This window comes from Orcinus orca, chromosome 12 (genome assembly GCF_937001465.1).
Source record: "Orcinus orca chromosome 12, mOrcOrc1.1, whole genome shotgun sequence".
Classification (NCBI taxonomy): Eukaryota; Metazoa; Chordata; class Mammalia; order Artiodactyla; family Delphinidae; genus Orcinus; species Orcinus orca.
The window spans coordinates 13,055,085-13,082,941 of record NC_064570.1 but is presented as its reverse complement, the minus strand read 5'-3'; the positions used below and the strand labels follow the sequence as shown (position 1 = coordinate 13,082,941).

The following is a 27,857-nucleotide window of genomic DNA, read 5'->3' as shown; positions in this document are numbered from 1 at the left end:
CAGATTTTGTTCTTCCTTTGAAAAAATATCCTTTGGCTTTTAAAGCATGCGTTTTAGTGTTTCCACTAGCAAAGAGCTAAAGTGTGACAGTGTCAGAGGATAAAATAGGACATTATTTTTGCACTGTTTTGAATTATAGAGGCTGTGGTACTTGTTAAAAATGGAGGGAGGGGCAACCAAAAGTATGTTTATGAAGGGCTTAAAGTTTACTTAGATCTGTTCCGTGGTCTGGAAACTAACGTGTCAAAAGGGAGATAATTTTAGCTTTCACAGGACTATTTAATGTAGTAACGTTCTGGCCAATTTCTCCTGAGAAGAATGGAGACCATCCGATGCAGTGGATGAAATCTTGTAGGCAATACATAGTAGCGCATGAGATTGTGAATTTCATTTGAAAAGTGTTACTTAATATAATTCTTGAAGAGTTTGCAAAGTAAAAAGCTTTGGAATCAGTTCATATCCAGCCTGGAAATGAAAAGTTTGGAAGTGTTCTCTTAAAATGGACAAAACAATGGACTGGGATGTTAAGAGACTTGCATTTTAGTCCCACTTCTGTCACGTTAATGAGCTTAGTGACAGTAGGCAAGTCTTCAGTTGCCTTATCTGTAAAATGAGACACAGAGTTTTCTGAACATTAGTTTTTAAGTGAGGACGTTTTTTTCTTCCAAACAAAAGCTTATACACTAATCTAGTAAGTAAAGTAGCGAAAGAGAGAACCCATTCCCTCGGAAACTGCAGGTGGCGAGCCTAAGGCTGCCCCACCCGAGTGATGCCCTCACCACCATGCAGCAGCATGAGAAGCCAATGGAACGTTTTGGAGGCATGGTATCTGAAGTCTGTTGAGTTCTCATTTTTTATAAGTAAACAAAGCAATCTGTTTTTCTTGCTAGGACACCCCCGGGAGCAATGAGGAATTAAAGCAGAAGTGGATTAGCACCTAGAGATTTCCTTGAAAAAAAATACTCTGAGTTATTTTAGTTTAACCTCTGATGTTAGGAGAGGAGGGTTCAAGGGACAAGTTGGAAATTAGGTTTAAGCTTTTGGAAGCTCTCCCTTTCTACCTCCTTTTTGTGGCACCTTGTTTTGTGAGCACAACGCAATTTCTGGTTTCCGACACACTTTCACAGGTGTCTGAACTACCTCATGGATTCACGCTGTCGGCAGTTTTGCAAGGATCCCGCATCTTTGAAGGGTTTCTTTCTCATAAAGAAAAGGGAAGAGGGTTAACAACCTGAAAAGGCAGGTCATTCTCTTTGAATCCTGATATAAGGGGAACATTGTTTTGACAATTCTGAATCTCTAGACACGTGATCTTGACAAAGCTCTCCTGGCTGGGAACAGCTTTGCCCCATGTGTAGAAGGGCTTGCAAGCTTACAGACTGTCTGCTTGATGGCCAAGACTCGGGCATCCATGACTTATTTGTGTAACACAGGTTAAACGGTCTCAACCTCATTCCTTTGCTTTCTCTTCTTGAAATGGAGGGCTCTGGGGAGAAAAGGGAGATAGATGGATTTGGGGAAGGAAGTGGTTCCTTGACAGGGACAGAAGACATTGTGAAGTAATCCTAACTTTTGAGGTTTTTGAAGGAAACTGTGGAACTATTCAGCAGTTATGTATTTATGATCTGTATCACCACCCAAAATAAAGCATAGTGGTAATTTTATAAAGGCAGGAATAAATTTAAACATGAGAGAGGAGCTGATGATGAAATATGAATGAGAAATGCAAATTTGAGGAAAATACTAAGTTGTTTTAAAAACCCATCATGTGAGGCTTGAGTGAGGTATTTATATTTATTACTAGATATAGAAATTTATTTTCTTAGCACTCTATTTCCTTAAAAGGAGGTAAAATCAGCTACATGGCAACTATTCCTATTTACGAATGACAGTTACTTCATACTTTTATTTCTAACTTTTTGTCCCTAAATTACATTTTTTTTTAGTGTTTCTTTGTGTTATACTCCTTTTCCCTAGCCTGGAAAATTTGAAGAACATTGCTTTCTTTCTTTTTTTTTCCACCACTCTAATAAGGCTTTACAATTTTTTTTCCCTAAACTCAAAATGCAAAAATTATGATGCTCTAAAAATGCATGTGTAAAGGACATCTCCATTTATACTGAGATAACAGAGTTACAATTAAAATGCAATTTAACTTTCCTTCTTGTTTTTTAAAATAGTTGCTTACGTTAGAAATTACCTTACCTATCATTTATCATGTAAAGAAGGCATACGTTTACAGACTCTGCGTTTTATGGCCTGGACTTGAGTGTCCATGACTCATTATTAGCAAACATAGTTCTTAACAATACTCTCTCGTCTAAAACTAATAGAACATGCATCCAAGGCACCACGTGTTTAGGGTCCAAATACCTGTTGCCCTAGACGTGTGGAGAGTTAATGCAGCTTCCAAAAGCTGTTTTGTTCTCCATCCATAGTCTGTGTTCTGTGACAACCTGATGCTCACGAGCTCACGTTGACTATTTTGTTATTTAATGTGCACTTTAAGAATTAATAAAAGCAAGTCTTGCTAAATATCTGTAGGACAGATAAAAGCAAATCTCACTACACATCTGTTTGACAGCAAATATTGCACAAAAGACCTTCAGCGTTTGGTGTGTTAATCCTGAAGCAATTCAGAAATAAGTTTCTGCAGGCAAACAAAATTATATACTAATTACTGGAACATGGCGCAGAGCAAGTGAGAAATAGAAATATAATCGTCAGCACGATGTAACAATATATTTGTGACCTTTCATATGAACTTCAAAATAAAATAGTTTTCCTTTCCAAGATAATTTTTTGTATTGTATTTACAAGCTGATCTTTAAAAAAATATATACATGGTTTGGAGCCAGGTCTCCTTTAAAGAGATTTTATTTTCCCGATATGAAGTGTTCCATAGCCCAGTAACTAACTCTTATTAAATGCACACTGTGGGTCAGGCACTGTTCTCAGCTTGTATGGGTTTTACTTCATTTAATGTTTAAAGCAATCTTATGAGGTAGGGATTCTTATTACTGTCATTTGATAGATGAGGAATCTGCAGACACTAAGCAACTTGCTGAAAGTCAAACAAATAGTGAAAGATGAAGAGTTGGAACCCAGGCAGTCCGACTCCAGAACCACCATATTAAGTCACTACCCCGTATTTCACAGATTAAGACCAGAGCTAGCTGATCTTTTGAGGAATGAGAGAGAAAAATATGACACAGTTGCATTGAAATAGTTCTCTCCTCTAGGACTCTGTTGCCTCCATCTGAAATGCTGAATTTGAGGCTTAAGAATGAAAGAAAAAGGAATCGTACATGACTTTACCCAAAAAAGAATCATCATCTGGGAAGCAATTTTGATATCTATAAAAACTACTTTAAACGTTCCAGATTGCTACAATATCGGATGGTTTTTCTGGAAATGAAGTTTCCTAGAGAGCTCAGAGCTTATTCAACACCAAGGCTGCCACTGGAGCATTACATATTTCATCTTCTCTTTTGGCCACTGTGATAGAACATTATGCCACTATATCATAACACCAACCATCATAATATGGACATTGAGAAACTGTAGAGATCATGTGTGAGAAGATGACTCAAGCATCTGGGCCTTTCTTTAGGGTTTTGAAACAGGTCATGGAGATCCAACAGACCACTGCTAACCCAAAATATCCACCTGTGAATTGGATCTTACAGTACCCGGAAATGTGTGGTTCTATGGAAATTCCATTAAGTCTAGCATCCCCCCGCTCCCGCCCCGAGGAATCTCATCTTTGTAAATCTCAGGACTCTGGGTCTCACTGATTTTCTTATTTGAAGACTTTGGGAATTTGGAACTAAAGCAGGTTTTCTAAGGTGCCTGAACCATGGACATTTAGTACGAGACAGGACCTTGAAAACCAACTTGTCTGACTCTTTATCACTTTGCCGGTGAGAAAACCAAAAAGCAGAGATTACAACTTTGTCTGATGTCCCAGAGCCTGTCAGGGACAAAACCGCAATGGAAAGCAGGTTCTCTGGCTCTAAGTTCAGAGTTTTTAATGAACTGACTTGGCCTTCATACCCATCATAGCCCCTGGCCTTTTAGATCTGTGGACATGAGTCTGTGGCGCTTCTTCTTCTGTTCTTTTCAGGAGTCTGTGGCTGCAGTTGCCACCCAACTCTGTGACAGAACAATCAACACCACGTGGAATAGCAGAGAACTAAAACACTACCCTGAATACTACATACAATACTACTAGAGATTATATTAGTGTTCTTGCACCTTCTGTAACATGGGAGAATGTTGTTTACTGTTCAGTAAATATATAGCCATAATCTTATCTTTACCCATACCTTTAAGAAGCATGGGTGGAGAAAACCATGATATAAAACAATTTTTCACTCTTTACCTTACTACCAATTATATTGTAGATTTTGAGGAAATATGATATTTTGCTTATGGAAATGTGTGCATTAAACCAACGATCGTTTCCAGTAATTCCTACTTGTAAAGGAAGAAAAAAAGACAGATTGAGAAGTTTCTATGGTCCCGAGAGCTGACGTGCAGGTTCACGCCAGTTATGACCCAGCTCAGGTGTGGTATCACACAGATAAGAAGACATACCAGGAGCAGCTGCAACAACAGCACCAACAAAAGCAACACGTATTGTTGGGCCTCTGGTTTCCAGGTGCTTGAGACACAGCAGGTGTTTCTTCATTCTGTGACTGTTGCCTTTTTCGCATTTCAGCTACTGCAGTGCCCAGTTGGCTGAAAGAAGAGAGAAAACATAAGGTCTGAAAAAATTATGATAAGGGTAAGTCGCCTGTGCTGAAGGAAGCATAATTTAATTGAGGGGTCAGGAAAAGATAGTTTGAGAAAAGGTAAAAATGAATAAGCGTTAGCAGTCAAGTTGAAAATTCCCCAGAAATTTTTTAAGGCGAACATTCTAAAAACTTTGGGAACAAACTTCTACCGTTATCTGCTACATACAATCTTGGTAAGTGTTGCCACGTAATCAGAATCAGTTGGCAAGGTAAATATGATAAGGTTTGAAAATTTATTTTTAACTTCCTTCTGTACTCAAGGATGATTACACCTGCTTGCCTTTATGAACGCCTTTAAATGGTTATGGGGGTATGAATAACTCGTTTCTCTGTTCTTATTTACAATACAGTTATTTGAGCTTTACAAATCATTGCTGCAAGGTTTCTAACTCTATAACATGGTGAAGAACAGTTTGTTTTTGGTCCTCTCTCATCTCCTTTTAAAACATACAGTCTCCTTTTTGGTACTCTGGCTCACCGTCCAGGGGCCTTCTCTTGATAGTATGGGCAAAATGCCTTACTCTGTGTTAGGTGTCCCTGTAGCAAAGGCATCACCTCCCTGTCCTGCACTGCTCAAAATTTATTTTCATTTAGTAGATAACCGTGGAAAGACTAAACATTTATCAAATCCAGGAGAATCACTTTGGTGGAATTTATATATCATGGCAGATAAGAAAAATACTGAGGTGCAGGCTGCCCTACCTGTGACTTTACAAATGCAGCCAAGTGAGTTGCTACAGATTTAGAAGACCAACACTGATCTAGGAGTTAGTTGATGATAAAAAAATAAAGTTTTATTTAGTAGACTAATATAAAATTTAGCATGAACTTTTAGAAAAAGGAATGAATTCTACTGAGTAATATTTTCACAAATACACAATGTATGTAAATCACACATATATATTGTCATATGTGTGACTGAGAACAATACTTGTTAAAAACATAAAGTACTTTGAGCTTTTTTGGCATTGTGAGCTCATGCTTTAAAAAATACATTTTCAGTTCTGAATACAATGATAGATACTTTAAAAAATACTGTATTCTTAAAAATAAGATAAACATCTCTTTAGACCAGAAACAGATGAGAAAACCACAATGGTAGATAAATGGGGGTAAAGTCACAGTCATTTTGTAATTCAGGTATGGGAACAGAAAGGTGCAAAGGTTCCAAACTCTAGTGGGGTAAAAAATGCTCCACTGTGAGTAGTGGGAGACCAGAGTTCAGACCGGAGTTTTACCTGAATAAAATCAGCAGCTGGGTTTCTGCCACTCATAAAAAGATGCTAAAAAAACTATCTGTACCATCAATGGTACCTAGCTGCAGGAGAGAGGGGATGCATAGAGAGCCAATGAAACCTGACCTAAGCCAAACAGCCCACAGGTTCTGTGACTGGGCCAAGGATGTCTCCAAGGCCATTCCTGGATGGGAGGAAATCCTGAGATGCCAGTGAAAGAGCTACTTTGGGACTGAAGGTCTTGGGGGACTAGTGGAGACAACTGAGAAGCATTATAAAGAGTGAGAGTGAGAAATACACCGCTTACTCAGTGTGTTGCCTGAAAGCAAAAAATCCAATTAACACTAAAAACAGAAAACCAACTCAACAATCATGAAATGAATATTCCTGAGCAAATGCAAATAACAGAATCATCCAAAATTAGTGTAATAAACATATGTTTAATATAAACAATGTGATAAAGGAAAAAACTGTTCGTATAAGAGAACAAGAAATTATAAGAACAAATGTAGGCAAAAATGAAACAAGAATAGACAGAATGAAAAATGGAAAATATAGAAACAAAACACATCGCCATTAAAAAGATTCAGATGGAATAATAATTTCCCAAAGCCACCCCCAAGAGAATAAGTGTCAAGGACTGTACCCAGAATCCAGTGAAAAGAGATAAAAAGATGAAACATAAAAAAGGGAATTGAGACAAGCATAGCAGTAACATTGAGAGACTCCCCTATGTGTCCAACAAGATTTTCATCATCAGTAGAGTATTAACAGAGAATATTAATGGGAAGTATTTTCAAGGATCCTGGCTGGAAACTTTCCAGAATTGGAAGGAAAAAACAAACAAAAGCCTTACATTGAAAGAGCATACCACATGCTCAGCAGGATTTATAAAATAAAAGTAAATCCACACATATATGCTTAAAAATAGAACCACAGAACTCCAAAATAAAGATATAAGCTGAATTACCCACAGAGGAGAAACAAGCACTGACAGCAAAATAGTGCAGCAGTCAGACAAGAAAAAGAAATAAAAGTTATCCAGACTGGAAGGGAAGAGGTAAAATTATCATTATATGCAGATGACATGATACTGTATGTAGAAAACCCTAAAGACTCCACACAAAAACTACTAGAACTAATAAATGAATTCAGCAAGGTATCAGGATACAAGATTAACACACAGAAATCTGTTGCATTTCTTTACACTAACAATGAAATATCAGAAAGGGAAAGTAAAAAACAATCCCTTTTAAAATCACATCAAAAAAATAAAATAAAATACTTAGGAATAAATCTGACCAAGTAGGTGAAAGACTTATATGCTGAGAACTATAAAACATTGATAAAGGAAACTGAAGATGATTTAAAGAAATGGAAAACTATCCCATGATCTTGGATTGGAAGAATTAATATTCTTAAAATGGTCATACTACCCAAAGCAATCTACAGATTTAATGTGATCCCTATCAAATTGCCCATGACATTTTTCACAGAACTAAAACAAATAATCCTAAAATTTATATGGAATCACAAAAGACCTAGAATTGCCAAAGTGGTCCTGAGGAAAAAGAACAAAGCTGGAGGCATAACCCTCCCAGACTTCAGACAATACTACAAAGCTACAGTAATCAAAACAGTATGGCACTGGCACAAAAACAGACATATGGATCAATGGAACAGAATAGAGAGCCCAGAAATAAAGCCACACACCTAAGGTCAATTAATCTTCAACAAAGAAGGCAATAATATATAATGGAGAAAAGACAGTCTCTTCACCAAGTGGTGGTGGGAAAGCTGGACAGCTGCATGTAAATCAATGAAGTTAGAACACTCTCACACTATACACAAAAATAAACTCGAAATGGCTTAAAGACTTAAATAGAAGACAGGACACCATAAAACTCCTGGAAGAGAACATAGGCAAAACATTCTCTGACATAAATCATAGCAATGTTTTCTTAGGTCGTTCTCCCAAGGCAATAGAAATAAACACAAAAATGAACAAATGGGACCTAATCAAACTTATAAGCTTTTGCACAGCAAAGGAAACCATAAACAAAACGAAAAGACAACCTACAGAATGGGAGAAAATATTTGCAAACAATGTGACCAACAAGAGCTTAACTTCCAAAATATACAAACAGCTCATACAACTAAACAACAAAAAAACAAACAACCCAGTCGAAAAATGGGCAGAAGACCTAAATAAGCAGTTCTCCAAAGAAGACATACAGATGGCCAATAGGCACATGAAATGATGTTCAATATTGCTAATTATCAGAAAAATGCAAATCAAAGCTACAGTGAGGTATCACCTCACACCAATCAGAATGACCATCATTAAAAAGTCCACAAACAATATATGCTGGAGAGGGTGTGTAGAGAAGGGACCCCTTCTACACTCCTGGTAGGAATGTAATTGATACAGCCACTATGGAGAACAGTATGGAGGTTCCTTAAAAAACTAAAAATAGAGTTACCATATGATCCAGCAATCCCACTCCTGGGAATATATCTGGAAAAAACTCTAATTTGAAAAGATACATGCACCCCAATATTCATAGCAGCACTATTTACAATAGCTAAGACATGGAATCAACCTAAATGTCCATCAACAGATGAATGGATAAAGATGTGGTATATATGTACAACAGAATACTACTCAGCCATGAAAAAGAATGTAACAATGCCATTTTCAGCAACATGGATGAACCTAGAGATTATCATACTAAGTGAAGTAAGTCAGACAGAGAAAGACAAAAATCATATGATATCACTTATATGTGGTATTTAAAATATGATACAAATGGACTTGTTTACAAAACAGAAAGAGACTCACAGACATAGAAGACAAACTTAGTTACCAAAGGGGAAAAGGGGCGTGATAAATTAGGAGTTTGGAATTAGCAGATACAAACTATATATAAAATAGATAAACAACTAGGTCCTACTGTATAGCACAGGGAACTATATTCAATATCTTGTAATAACCTATAATGAAAAAGAGTATGAAAAAGAATATATGTACATGTATAACAGAATCACTGTATAACTGTATGTATAGCTGAATCACTGTATAACTGAATCATTCTGTACACCAGAATCTAATAGACCACTGTAAATCAACTATACTTCAATTTTAAAATGTTTTTAAAAATAAATGTAATCTAATTATTGGGGAAAAAAATATATAGAAGAAAGCACTAATAGCTTCAGAGCAGGAAAAGGATTTCTTACAAAACCAAGCCAAAAGGGAAAAGATGATTTTTGATACAGCTAATTTATCAAAAACCTTTGAACAAATAAAAGAACATAAAGTAAAAAACTGAGAACCAGACTGGAAAATACAGAGGACTAATATCTATAGCATATACGTAACACATCACAGTTTAAAAATACAAATAACCTAATAGAAAAATATGCAAAGGAAATGTGCAGACTGTTTACAGAAGAGGAAAATACAAATACCCCAGATTAGATGAATAGATGGTCAAAACTAGTGACTAGGGAAATTTAAATAAAAAAAATTATTTCATATCCAAATTTCTGACAGGTAAAAAGTCACACAATACCAATCTGGGGAGAGAACTTGGGTAATGAAAAGCTCTCATACAATCATTTTGAAGAGTAACATTGACTATGTAACAATGTAGTTAACAATATACATAACTTATAACAAATTCCACTTTCATGTTTATACTTTGAAACTGTATAAGGTAATAAAAATACTGTAATTAGTGTCTTCATATGCATATGAAGACACTAATTACAGTATTTTTATTACCTTAAATTAGAAACAATCTATATTTTCATCTTTTCAGGAATGAATACAAAATGGTGAAGTCACTGTATGGTGATACATAAAACAGCACTTAAAATGAATAATTTAAATCTATATGAAACAATTTGAGAAGACTATAAAACAATGTTGAATGGAAAAAATAGCTGCAAAATATTAGATACAGGGCTTCCCTGGTGGCGCAGTGGTTGAGAGTCCGCCTGCCGATGCAGGGGACGCGGGTTCGTGTCCCGGTTCCGGGAAGATCCCACATGCCGCGGAGCGGTTAGGCCCGTGAGCCATGGCCACTGAGCCTGCGCGTCTGGAGCCTGTGCTCCGCAACGGGAGAGGCCACAACAGTGAGAGGCCCGCGTACCGCAAAAAAAAAAAAAAAAAAAAAGTAATAAAAAGAATTAAAAACAAAAATTAGATACAGCCTGTATCATTAACAAAATTTTCATAAGTATACAAAATATAAATCGTATTTTTTTTCTGGGTAATATATACAGCAAAGTGATAAAAACTCATGAACAAGATCCATGACTTTGGTTGATACTGGAGAATTATGATGGGAATGTGATTGGAGGAGACAGGATTTTAACTTTATCTGATAATCTTTTTAAAAATCTGAGGCAAAACAAAATACTAATATTTGTTAAATTGGGGTATTGGATGCAGGAGTATTTTTTTATTGTCTTTTGTACTTATATATATATTTTTCTACACACACACACACATGCACACACACACACATACAATATAGCTTTATATGAGACAGTGATCAGAGAGGGCTTTCCTTCTGTTGTGAAGTAATTGTATCTTCCAAGAAATGAAGAGAAAATTCTGATCTCACTTCCGGTTGTGCACCATTTTACCCCACGTTGCTTCTTCCCTTTTTTCAGGATTGGATGCAATGATCAAAACCATCTTTATGCAATAAAAGCAAGAATCAACACGCAGAACTACATCAAACTAAAAAGCTTCTGCACATCAAAAGAAAAAAATAGACAAAATGAAAAGTCAATCTACAGAATGGGGGAAATATTTGCAAACCATATATGGATAAGAGGTTAATTTCCAAAATACACAAAGAGCTCATACCACTGAATAACAAAAAGACAAACAATCTGGCTAAAAAATGAGCAGATGAACTGAAGAGACATTTTTCCAAAGAAGACACATAAATGTCCACCAAACAGATGGAAAGATGCTCAACATCACTGATCATCAGGGAAATGCAAATCTAAACCATAATGAGATATCACCTCACACTTGTTAGAATGGCTGTCATCAAAAAAAGATGAGAGATAACGTGTTGTCCAAAAATGTGGAGAAAAGGGAACGACTGTGCAGTATTGGTAGGAATGTAAATTGGCTCAGCCACTATAGAAAACAGTATGGAGGTTCTTCAAAAAATTAAAAATATAACTACCATATGATCCAGCAATCTCACCTCTAAGTATATGTCCAAAGGAAATGAAAACATGATATCAAAAAGATATTTGGTAGTGTACATATGTCAATACCACTCCCTCACTTCGTCGCTTTGTGACCACTTAGAGGGGTGGGATAGGGAGGGTGGGAGGGAGACACAACAGGGAGGGCATATAGGGATACATGTATATGTATATCTAATTCACTTTGTTATACAGCAGAAACTAACACCACATTGTAAAGCAATTATACTCCAATAAAGATGTTAAAAAAAAGAAAAAGATATTTGTACTCCTATGTTTATTGCAGCATTATTCACAAAAGCCAGGATATGGAAACAACCTAGATGTCCATCAATGGATGTATGGATAAAGAAGGTGTCTCACATACACACACACACACACACACACACACACACACTGGAATATTATTCAGCCATGAGAAAGAAGGACTTCTTGCCATTTTCGACAACATGGGTGAACCTTGAGGGCATTATGTCAAATGTGATAAGGCAGACAGAAAAAGACAAATACTGTATGATATCACTTATATGTAGAATCCAAAAAAGCTGAATTCATAAAAACAGAGAGTAGAATCATAGTTACCAGAAAATGGGGGGTGGGTGAATTGGGGGGATGTTGGTCAAAGGGTACAAACTTGAAGTAAGAGGATGAATAAGTTCTGGAGAGCTAATGCATGGCATTGTGATTATGGTTAACACTACTGTATTGTATATCTTGAAGTTGCTAAGAGACTTGATCTTAAATTTTCTCACCACAAAAAAAGAAATGATAATTATGTGATGGGACAGAGGTGTCAGCTAACACTACGGAGGTAATCATATTGCAACATATAAATGTATCCGATCAACACACTGTACACCTTAAATTTACAATGTTATACGTCAATTATATCTCAATTAAAAAAAATCTTTACAGTTTGAGCAATGAGCCAAATAAAACAAGATGAAATTCAAAAGGATAAATATAAGGATATGAACTTAGATTTTAAAAAACTGCAGAAGACTAAGATGGGAGAAACATGGCTTAATAGGAGCATATCTAGGTGATTTACTGGACAATAAATTCAGTATTAATCAACAGTATGATGTAAACAAAATAGTTAATGGAAATTTAGAATGCATTAATAAAAACATGTTTTCTAAAACAAACTGGTGATAAGTCTTCTCTTGGCTGGTTAAATTATTATGTTCAATTTTGGCCCCCATAATTTAAGAACGAAAATGAAATTTGCTTAGAAAACTAGAAGGAGAGTTAAAAAAAAACAAAACTAAAAAGAAAATCTCATAAGAATACTACTCTTAGAACAAAAGTGTTTAAAGGAGATTCATATAATCAGAATCATAGTTATCTAGCATTTGAAGTGATACCAAGTAGAAGACAATGTCAGTCTGCTTTGTAAGATCCCAAATGTTAGAAGATGGATTTATAAACAGAAGCAACTGAGAGAGTTTTGCTTTCACAAATAGAAAGTCTGTCTGATACTCAGGTAAGATCTTAATTTACCTGTGAGGTTAGTATCAAGTCAAGCTTTCTTGAACATTCAAGCCAAGGCTGGACATTCGGAAAGAGGTTGATCTACAGGGGTCTTAAATTTACATGAATGGTTAGACTGAGAGAACTGTTCTTAGTTCTGAAGTTACTGTTCTTAAAATGGGCTGCCCAAGCTGAGAACTCTCTTCAAAATACAGTTGGGAGGGAGATGAGGAACCCCTGTTATTTTTTCAATTTGTACTCTTGTCGATCGTCTTGTCAATCCTTGAGTATTTCCGGGTATTTCTTCATCTTTTTTGTTTACGTATTGTTTCCCAAGTGGGTTGTAAAACTCTAATGGGGAAGGAGAGAAAAAATATATTTCTCATATATTGGTTTTCCTGGAATTTAGCAATGTTTTCTGTCAATAGATGCTCATGATATTGTACATCAACTATACCTCGATACAAAATATTAGATGCACAATAAATTTTGAGTATTGATGATGGTGAGTACGAATGATTTCTCTGATTATTAAAAATATCTATTTTCCCAAGGCAGAAATTTGGGAAGTTTTGGAAGTTACCTAAGGCAGAAATATGGAAGATTTGCATACAAATTCTTATAGCTCTAAGACACATTATTAAGTTTCAACAGGACTCCATGTCCTCTCCCAAATCATCCTTCACAGAGGATGGGAGTAAACTCATATTCAGGAAGTCTAGAGAATTGAAGCCTGAATGGCCCACTGTAATGTGAACATTTACATTTTATCTTAGATGAAACATTCATACTTTATCTTAAGAGACCCACAGAAAATTTGCTTGGTATTTTGATATATTAATGCATAAACATAAGACTAATTATTTTACATATCCTAACTTTAGAAGAAAAAGGATATTCCTACATCTTTCTTAATGGTCAAGATGCTGCTGCTGTGAGATTACCAATTTTGGAAAATTAGGCTGAATTGGAAAAGAACTGACTCTGCACTCAATATTAGTGATTTATCATCTCACTCTTGGTGTAACAATATTTCTAGAACTCAAACTTAGAAATACACCGATGACAATATCCTCCATCCCCACCGCCAAGCTGCACTACAATACGGTGATTAAACAACTTCTGGAGTTGGGCTGTGTCCAGATCTTGCCTCTATCATCAACTGGATGCCCTTTGGTTAGTTATTTAATCTCTTTGTGTCCCAGTGTCCTTATCTGCAGATAATTATTGATTGTAATAGGACACATCAGTACACCATTACTACTATAAGGGTTAAGTGGATTGAACATGTAAAATACTTGGAAAAAATCCTTGTACCTACAGTAAGTACTTAATAGTGACAGCTCTCTCAAGGTAATGCTGGAGAGCATTGTTCATGATGTCGCCCAAAAGTTGGTGTGGTACAATGTTTTCAGGCTACAGATGTTGAAGATTTCCACACTTTCTTCCTGCTGAGAGCTCATTTCACTTCTTATAGGGTGGCTTGTACAGTTTTTGTGTCCATTGGTTAGACTCTTCCTAGCTCAGGGATCTACACAAAGGCTTATTCAGTGAAGAAAAATGGTTGGATTTCCATTTCACCACTAACACTGTCATTTTTATCACATGTAGTCTCCAGTGACTCATGGTATCCACAATCAACTCCTACCCCACAATCACACTTCATGATAGTTGTAGCCATTTTGTCATGTTTAATGAAAGCATTCAGTGTTGTCATATAGTTGTTGATTCAGTGTTTAGCCCCCAAAAGGTATTTGCTAAATAAGCCAAATTTGTGAGGCCCTTTTTAGCACTGGGATGGACAAGGAAGCAATTCACCACGTACTGATATTTATTCTTAGTTGTGATGTATTTTCCCTGTGAAGGAAAACAACCCACTCCTCAATTTAAAATGTCTGATAGCTACCCTGCTTCAGCTAAGCCAGCATATATCTATGTCACGGAGCAAGCTTTCAGCATCACTTCCTGTCCCATGACTTGTTCATCTAAAAAGAGTGGCATCCAAACCAGTTTTCCTTTTTTTTTGCCGGGGGGCGGGGCGCGGAGAGGGATAATTTTTAGTGTGCTGTTTTCAAAAATCACCATTTTATGATTGCATTAAACTCTGAAAAATTCAAGAAGTAAACTCTTCGTGCATGAAGAGAAAAGAATTACTAAAAATAGGACTTGGTCCGCTCTTTTGGCGGTTAGAATCTGGTTCCATCAGTGAATACATCCATGCAGTTCCTTTCCCTTGGTTATCCATGAAGCTTGCTAAAAATGCCACGTTATGTTGAGTCAGCAATTCTCCATGTTCATGATCCTTTCATACATATTTATAAACACATAAATATGTATCATAACATATAAATATATAAAAAGACTAAAAATTCGTTCCTCCTGTGCTTTCCTCTGTCATTAAAGTACAGAATCAGAGCCACGTCAGTCCTCTTCCTGTTTTGGCTCCTGAGCGTCTATTGGACATGCTGAAAAGCATTGTTTGACAGGGCTGTTTGCAAAGAGCACCTTGTGCAGCTCAGCTGCTAAGTTTTGTCCCCAGAAGATTCAGCCATTTCCATACCACAGAACATCACAATTTCTACTCTTGTGATTCTGCACTTCTATCAACTTCCTATTTTCTTCTTTTGACCATGCTTTTTAGAGTGTTGCAGTAAGAGACATCTGGACTGGAGTCACAAAGGGCTGCCTTGTACTGGCCACAAGGCATTAAGTTACCTAACGTCTGCCTCAGTTTGTAAAATGGGGAGTGATACTTACTTCACTCAGTAGTTGTAAGGATAGAAAACATATATATTGCTATTATAACTACTAACTTTAGCAGTGTGCCAGGGAAACAGCACTCAATAATCTGTAATCACAATCATTGTTCCTATTATTATTAACTCTAGACCTGTCTTCATATATATATATATATATATATATATTTTTTTTTTTTTTGTGGTACGCGGGCCTCTCACTGTTGTGGCCTCTCCCGTTGCGGAGCACAGGCTCCGGACGCGCAGGCTCAGCGGCCATGGCTCACAGGCCCAGCCGCTCCACGGCACGTGGGATCTTCCCGGACCGGGGCACGAACCCGTGTCCCCTACATCGGCAGGCGGACTCTCAACCACTGCGCCACCAGGGAAGCCCCTGTCTTCATATTTATTTACCAAAAAATACCTGATGATTTTCTTCAAACTTGTATGATGGGTTTTTAAATATAACAGCAAAGATGATAGATTTACTTGGCAGTTGCCAAGGTTCTCATATGAAGAGTTAAAACTTGGGCCCTTGCCATTCAAAGTGTGGGCTGTGGGCCAGAAGCATCACATTCCCTGGGAGCTTCATAGGAATGAGGATGTCAAGTCCCACCTCAGATGTACCGGATCTGATTTTGCATTTTAACAATACAGAACAATACGGACTTACAAGTGATGTACATACATTAAAGCCAGTTCAGGCCACGCTAAGTTGTGAACTTGAGGCATCGTGATCAGTGTGTAGAGGAGGTATATTCATGAGAGTTGGAAAGACATCGTGTATTCTAGGGAAGCACCCGGTGGAAGGAAAGACCACAGAAGGCTTGCTGAACTGCTCCGCCGTCAGGTTCATTCACTTGCCGTCCTCCCTCTGTTTCCTTTCTCCCCACTCACTGTCACACAGTACTGTGTGCCTTCCACTTTGAGCTGTGATTGTGTACAAGCCTGTTTATATTAGAACCGGACTCTGACATCGTAAAGAGTCTCGCCTGTTTTGGTGTCCCCAGCAGCTACCGTGAGATGCTACCTCACGGCAATCTTTGCAGACCCTTCCAGCCTGTGGGAAGGTGCCCAGCACTGCTTGACCTTCTCTGACCTGTAATTCCATATTGTTTTATAGCTTTGCCATTTGTGAGTTTTTCCTACAAGACTGTGAGCTCTTTGAGGGCAGAGTCTGGGCCATTTACCTTCGTATTTTTGATACACATGAAATAATACTTATGTGTTTCAGTTAAGATTCCACTAAGAACTGATACTTTGCGAGCTGGAGCAGGTCATAGAAACAACCCTCTATTTTGCTCCGAGGGAAAGTGTTAATTTAATGAGGAGAAATTTCTCTCATAAAGTTTATCCCCCTTTTGTTTCTTCTTAAAATGTTGGTACCTACTCATGTTTGTGTATTTTGGAATCTAATATAAGCCAGTACTTAATTCCATACATAAATGTAAAATTTAGCTATTTTGATGCTAATATCATCAAAATGATAGGTGGTAAAAAGCACCATATTTTCCAGGAATTTCACCACATACATAACCTTGAGAACCAGTGAGGTCAGTCAACCCTTGTTAAATGAGTGAAACAGAGAAAGAGAAGGCTTTTCTAGCATGAGAGAGTAGATAGATTCTCTGACAGAGGCCAGAGTTGCACAGTTAAAATGAAGGGGAAGGTTATTCAATTACTTGGTAATTTCAGAAAGTCTAGAAGACCAATACAGATAAAGTAGCACTTTTAAAAATCCAATCTTGGGCTTCCCTGGTGGCGCAGTGGTTGAGAGTCCGCCTGCCGAGGCAGGGGATACGGGTTCGTGTCCCGCTCCGGGAAGAGTCCACGTGCCGCGCGTGCGCGGAGAGGCTGGGTCCCGTGAGCCGTGGCCACTGAGCCTGCGCGTCCGGAGCCTGTGCTCCGCAACAGGAGACGCCACAACAGTGAGAGGCCCGCGTACCAGAAAAAAAAAAATCCAATTTTTGCCTCATTCATTCAGGCTTTGCTTTAGTTTAGAACAGTAGCATTAGCTTAAGGTAAATGTTTCAGAAATGGGACCAAAACTACATTACAGTAAGGGCAATTTTGTCATAAACACTGCCTGGTGACAATGAGACTCCTTAGCATGGTCTATTACTGTCATTGTGCCATTCTAGAATATACCAGTGATTAATATGCAGTCATAATGTGTTTACTTAGGAAAGTACTGATAGCACTTTCTTCTCTGTGACATACTCATTTTGAGATTTATCAAACTGGTTTGCAGAGAGCAGACATGCTCATTATTTCAATTCACATGAAGAAGATAAGCAAGTTAACATAAGGAAAGAAAAAAAAAAGACTTAAAATGTGAAAAGAAAAAGAATTCAGTAGAGAAAACAAAATCACAACATTTGGAAAAAGGGTGTGCCAGAGACTGTTTCTCCTAATAGTAATTATTCATGTAATTATTTAAGATAGTTACACGAGCAGGGATAATTGCTATGGAAATTCAACATAGAGCACTGTTTATATAAACACGTTAAATGGGAATAAAGAGAATAATGCCATGTGGAAGCATCCCCAAAAGGATCTAAAACATACACAATATATCCCATCTATGTTTGTGTTTAATGTCGTATCCCTGTGTGTTATTCAAATCTTTTTCTACAACTAAGCCGGTGTGGGTTATCTCTGATTCTCTGTTGCATTTCATAACACGTCTATATGGATCTACAGCTCTGCTTTGCCAACTCCTCAGACATATTCAGCATATGAGGTAGTATATTACCTATTCTTTCCAAAGCTACGTTCTGTATATTTTGTCTTATACTCATAGACATCTTTAAAAGAACATTTAAAGAGACAATCAGGGAACCAGTAAACCGTTCAAAAGCCCTTGTTCTACTCAAGGTGAAAATTTGTCAGAGAGGGTTATGGTCATCTTTCCCTTCAGCACATTATATCTATTTAATCAAAATAATTACTTCCCTTCACTCAGCAAACTGGTGCCTGTTATAAAGTTCATACCAGTTCAGCCTTTTTTTTTTTTTTAAATAAACACACCAATCTCCAGGGAGTGCACCAGTGATGGAATCAATTCAATCAGCTCTCTTCATTCACACAGGAAAACATTTTTACTCATTCCAGGAAGAGTGGGCAGCAGCTATTAGAAAGGCTGAGTACAATGATGAGGGAATAAAGGCTCTCCCCAGGAGCCACTGACACAGCTATTCCCAGCTGCCCACCAAGTACCCTCCGAAATACAGAAAAGAGATAGGAAATAACAGGTTTTATTTTTTTGGGGGGGTGAGGGGGTGGGGAACCATAATTATTCTCCATCCTCATAAATTCGTGGAAGAATGTTGGTAATGAAAGAAACTCTTGGTTTAATTTTTAACAAAGAATAACTCTAGGGGGAGAAGTGGACATTGGCAGTAATATCTAGGGCATAATCAGGTCAAATGGGCACGATATATATTGACTTCAAAGTTCAGGGTTATTGTGAAGATATTAAATACTCTATACACAGATATATACATATATGTGTATATATATGGTGCTGTATATATATATATATATATATATACTTGTATACCACATATGTACATTATATGGTATATGTATACGTATGTAAAATGTATTCACATATGTACATTGATATATATATATAGGGGGAGAGAGAGAGAGAAAGAAACTAAGCACAATGATAGACACAATAGTAGGTAGTCAAGTATCATTAGCTAGCCAGATTGCCATCATAATTCCTACTTCATCTATGACACTTTCCCAGCTCACTAATCCTCTGGTTTAGAATAGTGACTCTCACACTTGATGGTAAAGGACCAGGGTGTTTTTTTGTTTGTTCTTCATTTTTAAATTTCCAATCAGCCTTGGAGCAATACTTTGGTCAAATATAATAAAAATAAATAATAAATTTTAAAAAAGCAATGTACAAGCCCCAATTAGTTTTTACTATTAGATTTAATAGACATAAAATTACTCTTTCAAATTGCTGTGAACATTTCTAGATGCTTCCTCTCCATTTCATTACTTACTTTGTTGTGAACCAGTAAGAAATGTTTTGCAAATCAGCACGTGGATTGCATGTGGCCACACATTGGGTAGTGATGTTCTGTCACTTACTGTCTGTACCAAATGTCAAAACTAGCTTTGTTGGGAGATGATATTGGGCAAATGATGGCTACCAGCGGTGAGGATTGCTCTGTTGGCCCATTTTCATGTGTATTCTGTGTACTGATTGACTGATGACATAATGTACTGAAAGGAGTTCTTATCTTTACTTATTGTTGCTAAGTATGATACCCTGACCTAATATAAGATGGGAACGAAACTTGGATATACCTTAAGAGGTGTGCTAGAATTCAGATGTATTTTGCTACTATTAAGATAAGTGTTTCATGTCATTCTTGAAATATACAAAGAAGGCATTTTTTTCAGCATTAAAAAAACTTTTGAGGAGGAAATGAACTCTGCTATCCTCAAGAAAAGAGCTGCCTCTATGTATAAGACAAATTTACACAATTCCTTACATTTCCAAAACTGACAGTATTTTCTGTGGCTTATTGTGTAACAATTTACTCCTGGCTGTTCATTCACACACAGCCAGCACAGCCAAAAGTCAGCAGTGTTCTGTTGCTCCCAAGTCAGTGTTTCTGAGTTTTAACACATAGACAAAATTAATTCAACATGAGTAGCATTTCTCCTAATAATACATCCCTTTCATTGTGTTCGGCTCTGTGCCTTTTTTTTCAACTAGTAACATAAAATATGTTAAGAACACTGTTCATTTTCAACAGCTTCCTCACAATAAAACTCCCCGTTAAAGCAGAACGGATATCAGAAATATTTGAAGTTCTCTAGTAACAATACTGAAATGACTGTGGAGTAGAATGAAAAAAAAAAAGTCTCCTTAATTCTGTAATTGTCAGGAAAAAGGCTGCCTTCCTAGTTGCCAGGTATATAGATGTTATAAACATGATGCAGTTTATTAGAAATTCCCCCTTAGGCTTAGTTAATTGGATATCGTCAGCAATCTTTAGTCTCATCATTAATTGTATTGGTAGTATTTTAAAAAGGATTTTTGTACATACAGCCATCCATTGTTTGTATCAAAGATAGATTGTTCATTGACTGATTGACTGCCTTTTGTATGGAAACCTCAGGTTGGGAAAGGAACTAAAATCTATTCTTTGAGGCTTACTTTTGAAATACACTATTAAGAAAAAAAGCTTCCTGAGGCAGAGACCATCATCTGCTTCCCTGTTAGTGCAATTCAGCATGAAACCATGAGCAGCCCTCCCTGGATGCTGATCAGAATAGATAGCAAAACTGGGCTGATTATTTCAACTAGATGAATTTACAAAATGATGAGTAAGTAGCAATATAAATAAATTCACACATTTTATACTGTGCTGTATTTACAAAGGTTTACATAAATCAAATTAGGTAACTTAGCTTTAAATAAACTGAAAATAATTAGACTTGTTATTTTGTAAAAGTTCATTCTTATTTGGCATTCACAGGTAAAGCAAGTCAACATTGATCCCATTTACAGAGAAAAAAATTGAAATTTAATATAGAATAAAAATGAAAAGGATTCTTTTAAATAGTATTAGAAGAAATGAATCACCATTTGGAAAGAGATAAAATGAATTAAATCTTCAAACTACATATCAGAATCTACTCTAAATATATTCCAGACATAAATGCAAAAATTGAAAATATACAAGTATTACAAGAAAACATAGGTGAATTCCTTTATGACATGGGAGAAGGGAAAGTCTTACAAACCATGATCAAATTTAAGAAAAAATAAGAGACTTTGCGAAGCCAAAAAACAAAACAAAACAAAAAGACCACCATCATAAGCATAATCAATGGACAAATGACAAAGTGGGAGAAAATATTTTAATTTATAGCTTAAAGGATTAGTTTCCAGATAAATAAAAAGCTCTTTTAAAAAGAAGAAAATGAGGGAGTGGCAGGACATATTTAAAGTGATGAAAGGGAAAAACCTACAACCAAGTTTACTCTACCCAGCAAGGATCTCATTCAGATTCCATGGAGAAATTAAAACCTTTACAGACAAGCAAAAGCTAAGAGAATTCAGCACCACCAAACCAGCTTTACAGCAAATGCTAAAGGAACTTCTCTAGGCAGGAAACACAAGAGAAGGAAAAGACCTACAATAACAAACCCAAAACAATTACAAAAATGGTAATAGGAATATATATATTGATAATTACCTTAAATGTGAATGGATTAAATGCTCCAACCACAGACACAGAGTGTTAATGGATACAAAACCAAGATCTGTATATATGCTATCTACAAGAGACCCACTTCAGACCTAGGGACACATACAGACTGAAAGAGAGGGGATGGAAAAAGATATTCCATGCAAATGGAAATCAAAAGAAAGCTGGAGTACCAATTCTCATATCAGACAAATTAGACTTTAAAAATAAAGACTGTTACAAGAGACAAAGAAGGACACTACATAATGATCAAGGGATCAGTCCAAGAAGAAGATATAACAACTGTAAATATTTATGCACCCAACATAGGAGCACCTCAATACATAAGGCAAATGCTAACAGCCATAAAAGGGGAAATCGACAGTAACACAATCATAGTAGGGGACTTTAACACCCCACTTTCACCAATGGACAGATCATCCAAAATGAAATTAATAAGGAAACACAAGCTTTAAATGATGCATTAAACAAGATGGACTGAATTGATATTTATAGGATATTCCATCCAAAAAAAAAAAAGAATACACTTTCTTCTCAAGTGCTCATGGAACATTCTCCAGGATAGATCATACCTTGGGTCACAAATCAAGCCTTGGTAAATTTAAGAAAATTGAAATCATATCAAGTGTCTTTTCCAACCACAATGCTATGAGACTAAATATCAATTACAAGAAAAAATCTGTAAAAACTACAAACACATGGAGGCTAAACAATACACTACTAAATAACCAAGAGCTCACTGAAGAAATCAAAGAGGAAATTTAAAAATACCTAGAAACAAATGACAATGAAAACACAATGGCCCAAAACCTATGGGATGCAGCAAAAGCAGTTCTAAGAGGGAAGTTTATAGCAACACAATCCTACCTCAAGAAACAAGAAACAGCTCAGATAAACAACCTAACCTTACACTTAAAGCAATTAGAGAAAGAAGAACAAAAAAACGCCAAAGTTAGCAGAAGGAAAGAAATCATAAAGATCAGATCAGAAATTAATGAAAAAGAAACAAAGGAAACAATAGCAAAGATCAATAAAACTAAAAGCTGGTTCTTGGAGAAGTAAACAAAATTTATAAACCATTAGCTAGACTCATCAAGAAAAAAAGGGAGAAGACTCAAATCAATAGAATCAGAAATGAAAAAGGAGAAGTAACAACTGACACTGCAGAAATACAAAGGATCATGAGAGATTACTACAAGCAACTATATGCCAATAAAATGGACAACCTGGAAGAAATGGACACATTCTTAGAAAAGCACAAACTTCTGAGACTTAACCAGGAAGAAATAGAAAATATAAACAGACCAGTCACAAGCACTGAAATTGAGACTCTGATTAAAACTCTTCCAACAAACAAAAGCCCAGGACCAGATGGCTTCACAGGGGAATTCTATCAAACATTTACAGAAGAGCTAACACTTATTCTTCTCAAACTCCTCCAAAGTATAGCAGAGGGAGGAACACTCCCAAACTCACTCTATGAGGCCACCATCACCCTGATACCAAAACCAGAAAAAGATGTCACAAAGAAAGAAAACTACAGGCCAATATCACTGATGAACATAGATGCAAAAATCCTCAACAAAATACTAGCAAACAGAATCCATCAGCACATTAAAAGGATCATGCACCATGATCAAGTGGGGTTTACCCCAGGAATGAAAGGATTCTTCAATATACACAAATCAATCAACGTGATACACCATATTAACAAATTGAAGGAGAAAAACCATATGATCATCTCAATAGATGCAGGAAAAGCTTTTGACAAAATTCAACACCTATTCATGATAAAAACCCTGCAGAAAGTAGGCATAGAGGGAACTTACCTCAACATAGTAAAGGTCATATATGACAAGCCAACAGCCAACATCGTTCACAATGGTGAAAAACTGAAACCATTTCCTCTAAGATCAGGAACAAGACAAGATTGCCCACTCTCACCACTATTATTCAACATAGTTTTGGAAGTTTTAGCCACAGAAATCAGAGAAGAAAAAGAAATAAAAGGGATCCAAATCGGAAAAGAAGAAGTAAAGCTGTCACTGTTTGCAGATGACATGATACTATACATAGAGAATCCTAAAGATGCTACCAGAAAACTACTAGAGCTAATGAATGAATTTGGTAAAGTAGCAGGATACAAAATTAATGCACAGAAATCTCTTGCATTCCTACATACTAATGATGAAAAATCTGAAAGAGAAATTAAGGAAACACTCCCATTTACCATTGCAACAAAAAACCTAGGAATAAACCTACCTCAGGAGACAAAAGACCTGTATGCAGAAAACTATAAGACACTGATGAAAAAAATTAAAGATAATACAAACAGATGGAGAGATATACCATGTTCTTGGATTGGAAGAATCAACATTGTGAAAATGACTATACTACCCAAAGCAATCTACAGATTCAATGCAATCGCTATCAAACTACTAATGGCATTTTTGACAGAATGAGAACAAAAAATTTCACAGTTTATATGGAAACACAAAAGACCCCGGATAGCCAAAGCAATCTTCAGAAAGAGAAACAGCTGGAGGAATCAGGCTCCCAGACTTCAGACTATACTACAAAGCTACAGTAATCAAGATAGTATGGTACTGGCACAAAAACACAAATATAGATCAATGGAACAGGATTGAAAGCCCAGAGATAAACCCACGCACCTATGGTCACCTTATTTTTGATAAAGGTGGCAAGAATATACAATGGAGAAAAGACAGCCTCTTCAGTAAGTGGTGCTGGGAAAACTGGACTGCTACATGTAAAAGAATGAAATTAGAACACTCCCTAACATCATACACAAAAATAAACTCAAAATGGATTACATACCTAAATGTAAGGCCAGAGTCTATAAAACTCTTAGAGGAAAACACAGGCAGAACACTCTATGACATAAATAACAGCAAGATCCTTTTTGACCCACTTCCTAGAGAAATGGAAATAAAAACAAAAATAAACAAATGGGACCTAATGAAACTTAAAAGCTTTTGCACAGCAAAGGAAACTATAAACAAGATAAAAAGACAACCCTCAGAATGGGAGAAAATATTGGCAAATGAAGCAACTGACAAAGGATTAATCTCCAAAATTTACAAGCACCTCATGCAGCTCAATATCAGAAAACAAACAACCCAATCCAAAACTGGGCAGAAGATCTAAATAGACATTTCTCCAAAGAAGATATACAGGTTGCCAACAAACACATGAAAGGATGCTCAACATCAGTAATCATTAGAGAAATGCAAATCAAAACTAGAATGAGATATCATCTCATACCGGTCAGAATGGCCATCATCAAAAAATCTAGAAACAATAAATGCTGGAGAGCGTGTGGAGAAAAGGGAACCCTCTTGCACTGTTGGTGGGAATGTAAATTGTTACAGCCACTATGGAGAACAGTATGGAGGTTCCTTAAAATACTAAAAATACAACTACCATACGACCCAGCAATCCCACTACTGGGCATATACCCTGAGAAAACCATAATTCAAAAAGAGTCATGTACCACAGTGTTCATTGCAGCACTATTTACAATAGCCAGGACATGGAAGCAACCTAAATGCCCATCAACAGACGAATGGATAAAGATATGGAATATTATTCAGCCATAAGAAGAAACAAAATTAGGTCATTTGTAGAGACGTGGATGGACCTAGATACTGTCATACAGAGTGAAGTAAGTCAGAAAGAGAAAAACAAATATCGTATATTAATGCATATATGTGGAATCTAAAAAATTGGTATAGATGATCTTATTTGCAGAGCAGAAATAGAGACACAGATGTAGAGAACAAACGTATGGACACCAACGGGGAGAAGGAGAGGTAGGATCAATTGGGAGATTGGGATTGACATATATACACTATTGATACTACGTATAAAATAGATAACAAATGAGAACCTACTCTATAGCTCAGAGAACTCTACTCAATGATCTGTGGTGACCTCAATGGGAAGAAAATCCAAAAAAGAGGAGATAGATGTATACGTATGGCTGATTCACTTTGCTGTACAGTAGAAACTAACACAGCATTGTAAAGCAACTATACTCCAATAAAAGTTAATTTTAAAAAAGTGGCACAGGAAACTTTTGGAGGTTATGGACATGCTTGATAACCTTGATTGAGGTGATGATATCACAAGTATATGCATATATCCAAACTTATCCAATTGTATGCATGAAATGTACTTTTTTGATATATCAGTTACACTTCAATAAAGCTGGAACACTGTCTTATATGATTTTATCCAGTGTAAATCTATGAATATTTTCAGAGAAAAATATCTTTATTAATAGTTGTTGAGTGAATATCCCCATAATTACATATTATGCAAAGACACAACACTTAAAATCAACACATTAAGTATAATGATTCTAATGCAAATATTTGAGTTCAAAATGCTGTTTCTATGGAATAATAATATTCTGTAAATTTGGGGCAATTAAAATAATGAAAATCAATTTTCAATCAGTATTTGACGAGACACTCTTTTAGATCAGGCTATGAGAGTTTTAGACGAAAAAGAAAGAGTGTGTCAGAGAAACTGGTCGAAATATAATGTCCAATTCAGCTGGAAATATCCTAAGACTGACATTTACTAGTACCGTACAGAAAGTCTTAATTTAAGCCAATCATTAAAAAATTTTCAAAAATTTACTGGATTTACTTTTTGTATATTTTTCTTTTAAAAAGTCCAGACACAATTCATCTTCTTTTAACCCATGGTATATGATTATTCACTTTGGAGAATTCTTCTTTGTTTGAAGAAAATGCTGCCTTGTTGTTACAGCTAAACATTAAAGTGCAATTTTTAACTTTATGATTTTCATGGCACTAGTTGAAGAGTTAGGTAACATTTCTATAGGACGGCTAAAAGGGGTCTTGCTGTTTGGTTTTTGACAATGAGGCTTTTATCAATTTCTGTTTTATTAAGATCTCTCCAAGAAATTACAGTATTTTGGTGTCAGTATTCTAAAGTAATGCCCCATTAGTTTGGTTGTTTTGTCATAAAGTGTTCCTTGTCTTCACTCACCTTCAACCCCATCTTTACACATTCTGCCTTTTGAATAAAAAATGTACAATTATACAAGACTTGGAGCAGAATGGGCTTGGGATATCACAAAATTAAAGTGACGCAGTCCTCTTAAAAAAAAATACCGCTAAGCTACAAAGTCAAGTGAGACTTGGAAATGCTAGAGGTCAGAACATTGCTCACAAATTATCCCAGTACAATTTAGCTCCTGAATGTTTTGGAATTATACAAACTGCATCTGATGACTCACATAACTTGTACCTTAAATGTGTTTTGCTGGTGTGCATTCCTTTTAGTCCAAGTACCCCCTGAGGAACAGAGTGTTACAGAAGCAGTTATGGTTTCAATTTCCCCTGTATGATTTGCTTTCATCTGAAAACCAGTAAAAGGGGGGGAAATGGACTGGCTAACTCCTGACATTATCAGGGCTTCAGAGTACTAAATTTCCTCTCTCCTTTTATCAGGGGAGAGAGCCCTACAGATGACAACAGATAACACGGGGGAATGAAGAAATGTGAAGATGTTACTTAGGAAATGTTATTATCAACAGTAATTAATTAGTCTTACCAGGTTCTATGTTCTTGAGACATTTTTTTTCTTTTTAGTTTTAAAACTATTGCACATGTAGTGTCTCATTTGATTCCAGATTTGAGGTTGGTGTCCTTCAACACTGGATATTTTTATGGTATGCTCACGCTATCTACAGGCAGATGAACTGCATTTTAGATTACCAGGGTAATCTGACCTGATTCCTTCTGTATCTCTGAAACTCACTGTTCTCCAGGGATGTCTTCTCACTGATACACAGTATGGTGATTCTTTTTCTAAGTTAATAAAGCATGCGTGATTCAAGTATTTGTTTTGCTCATCTTTCTTTCTCTCCCAGGAGAAAGCTCACTTTATCTTCCACAAACTCCTTAACTACCAACTCCTGATTATGACCATTCCTCAGCTTTTTCCAAGGATGAGGGGTAAACAAGCGGACAAGTGGTGGGGACACTGGCACACATTGTGAGAAGGTCATCAAAGGGTAGGGTACATGGTGCATATACTTTACAGAGACTATAGAGATGCGGAGAACAGAGAGGT

General features: G+C 36.4%; 1 protein-coding gene across 2 annotated transcripts in view; it reads right to left on the bottom strand.

The window, feature by feature from the left end:
• Positions 1–4,733, bottom strand: part of RGS17 (regulator of G protein signaling 17) — a 34,901-nt gene extending 30,168 nt beyond the window's left edge. The window contains exon 1 of one of the 2 annotated variants that reach the window (XM_033404649.2): positions 4,600–4,733. In XM_033404649.2, coding sequence (XP_033260540.1) covers positions 4,600–4,718 — 119 coding nt within the window. In that variant the 5' untranslated portion in view covers positions 4,719–4,733. The remainder of the gene's footprint in view (positions 1–4,599) is intronic. The other variant, XM_012536812.3, reaches the window with a different exon arrangement.
• Between the last annotated feature and the right edge of the window lie 23,124 nt (positions 4,734–27,857).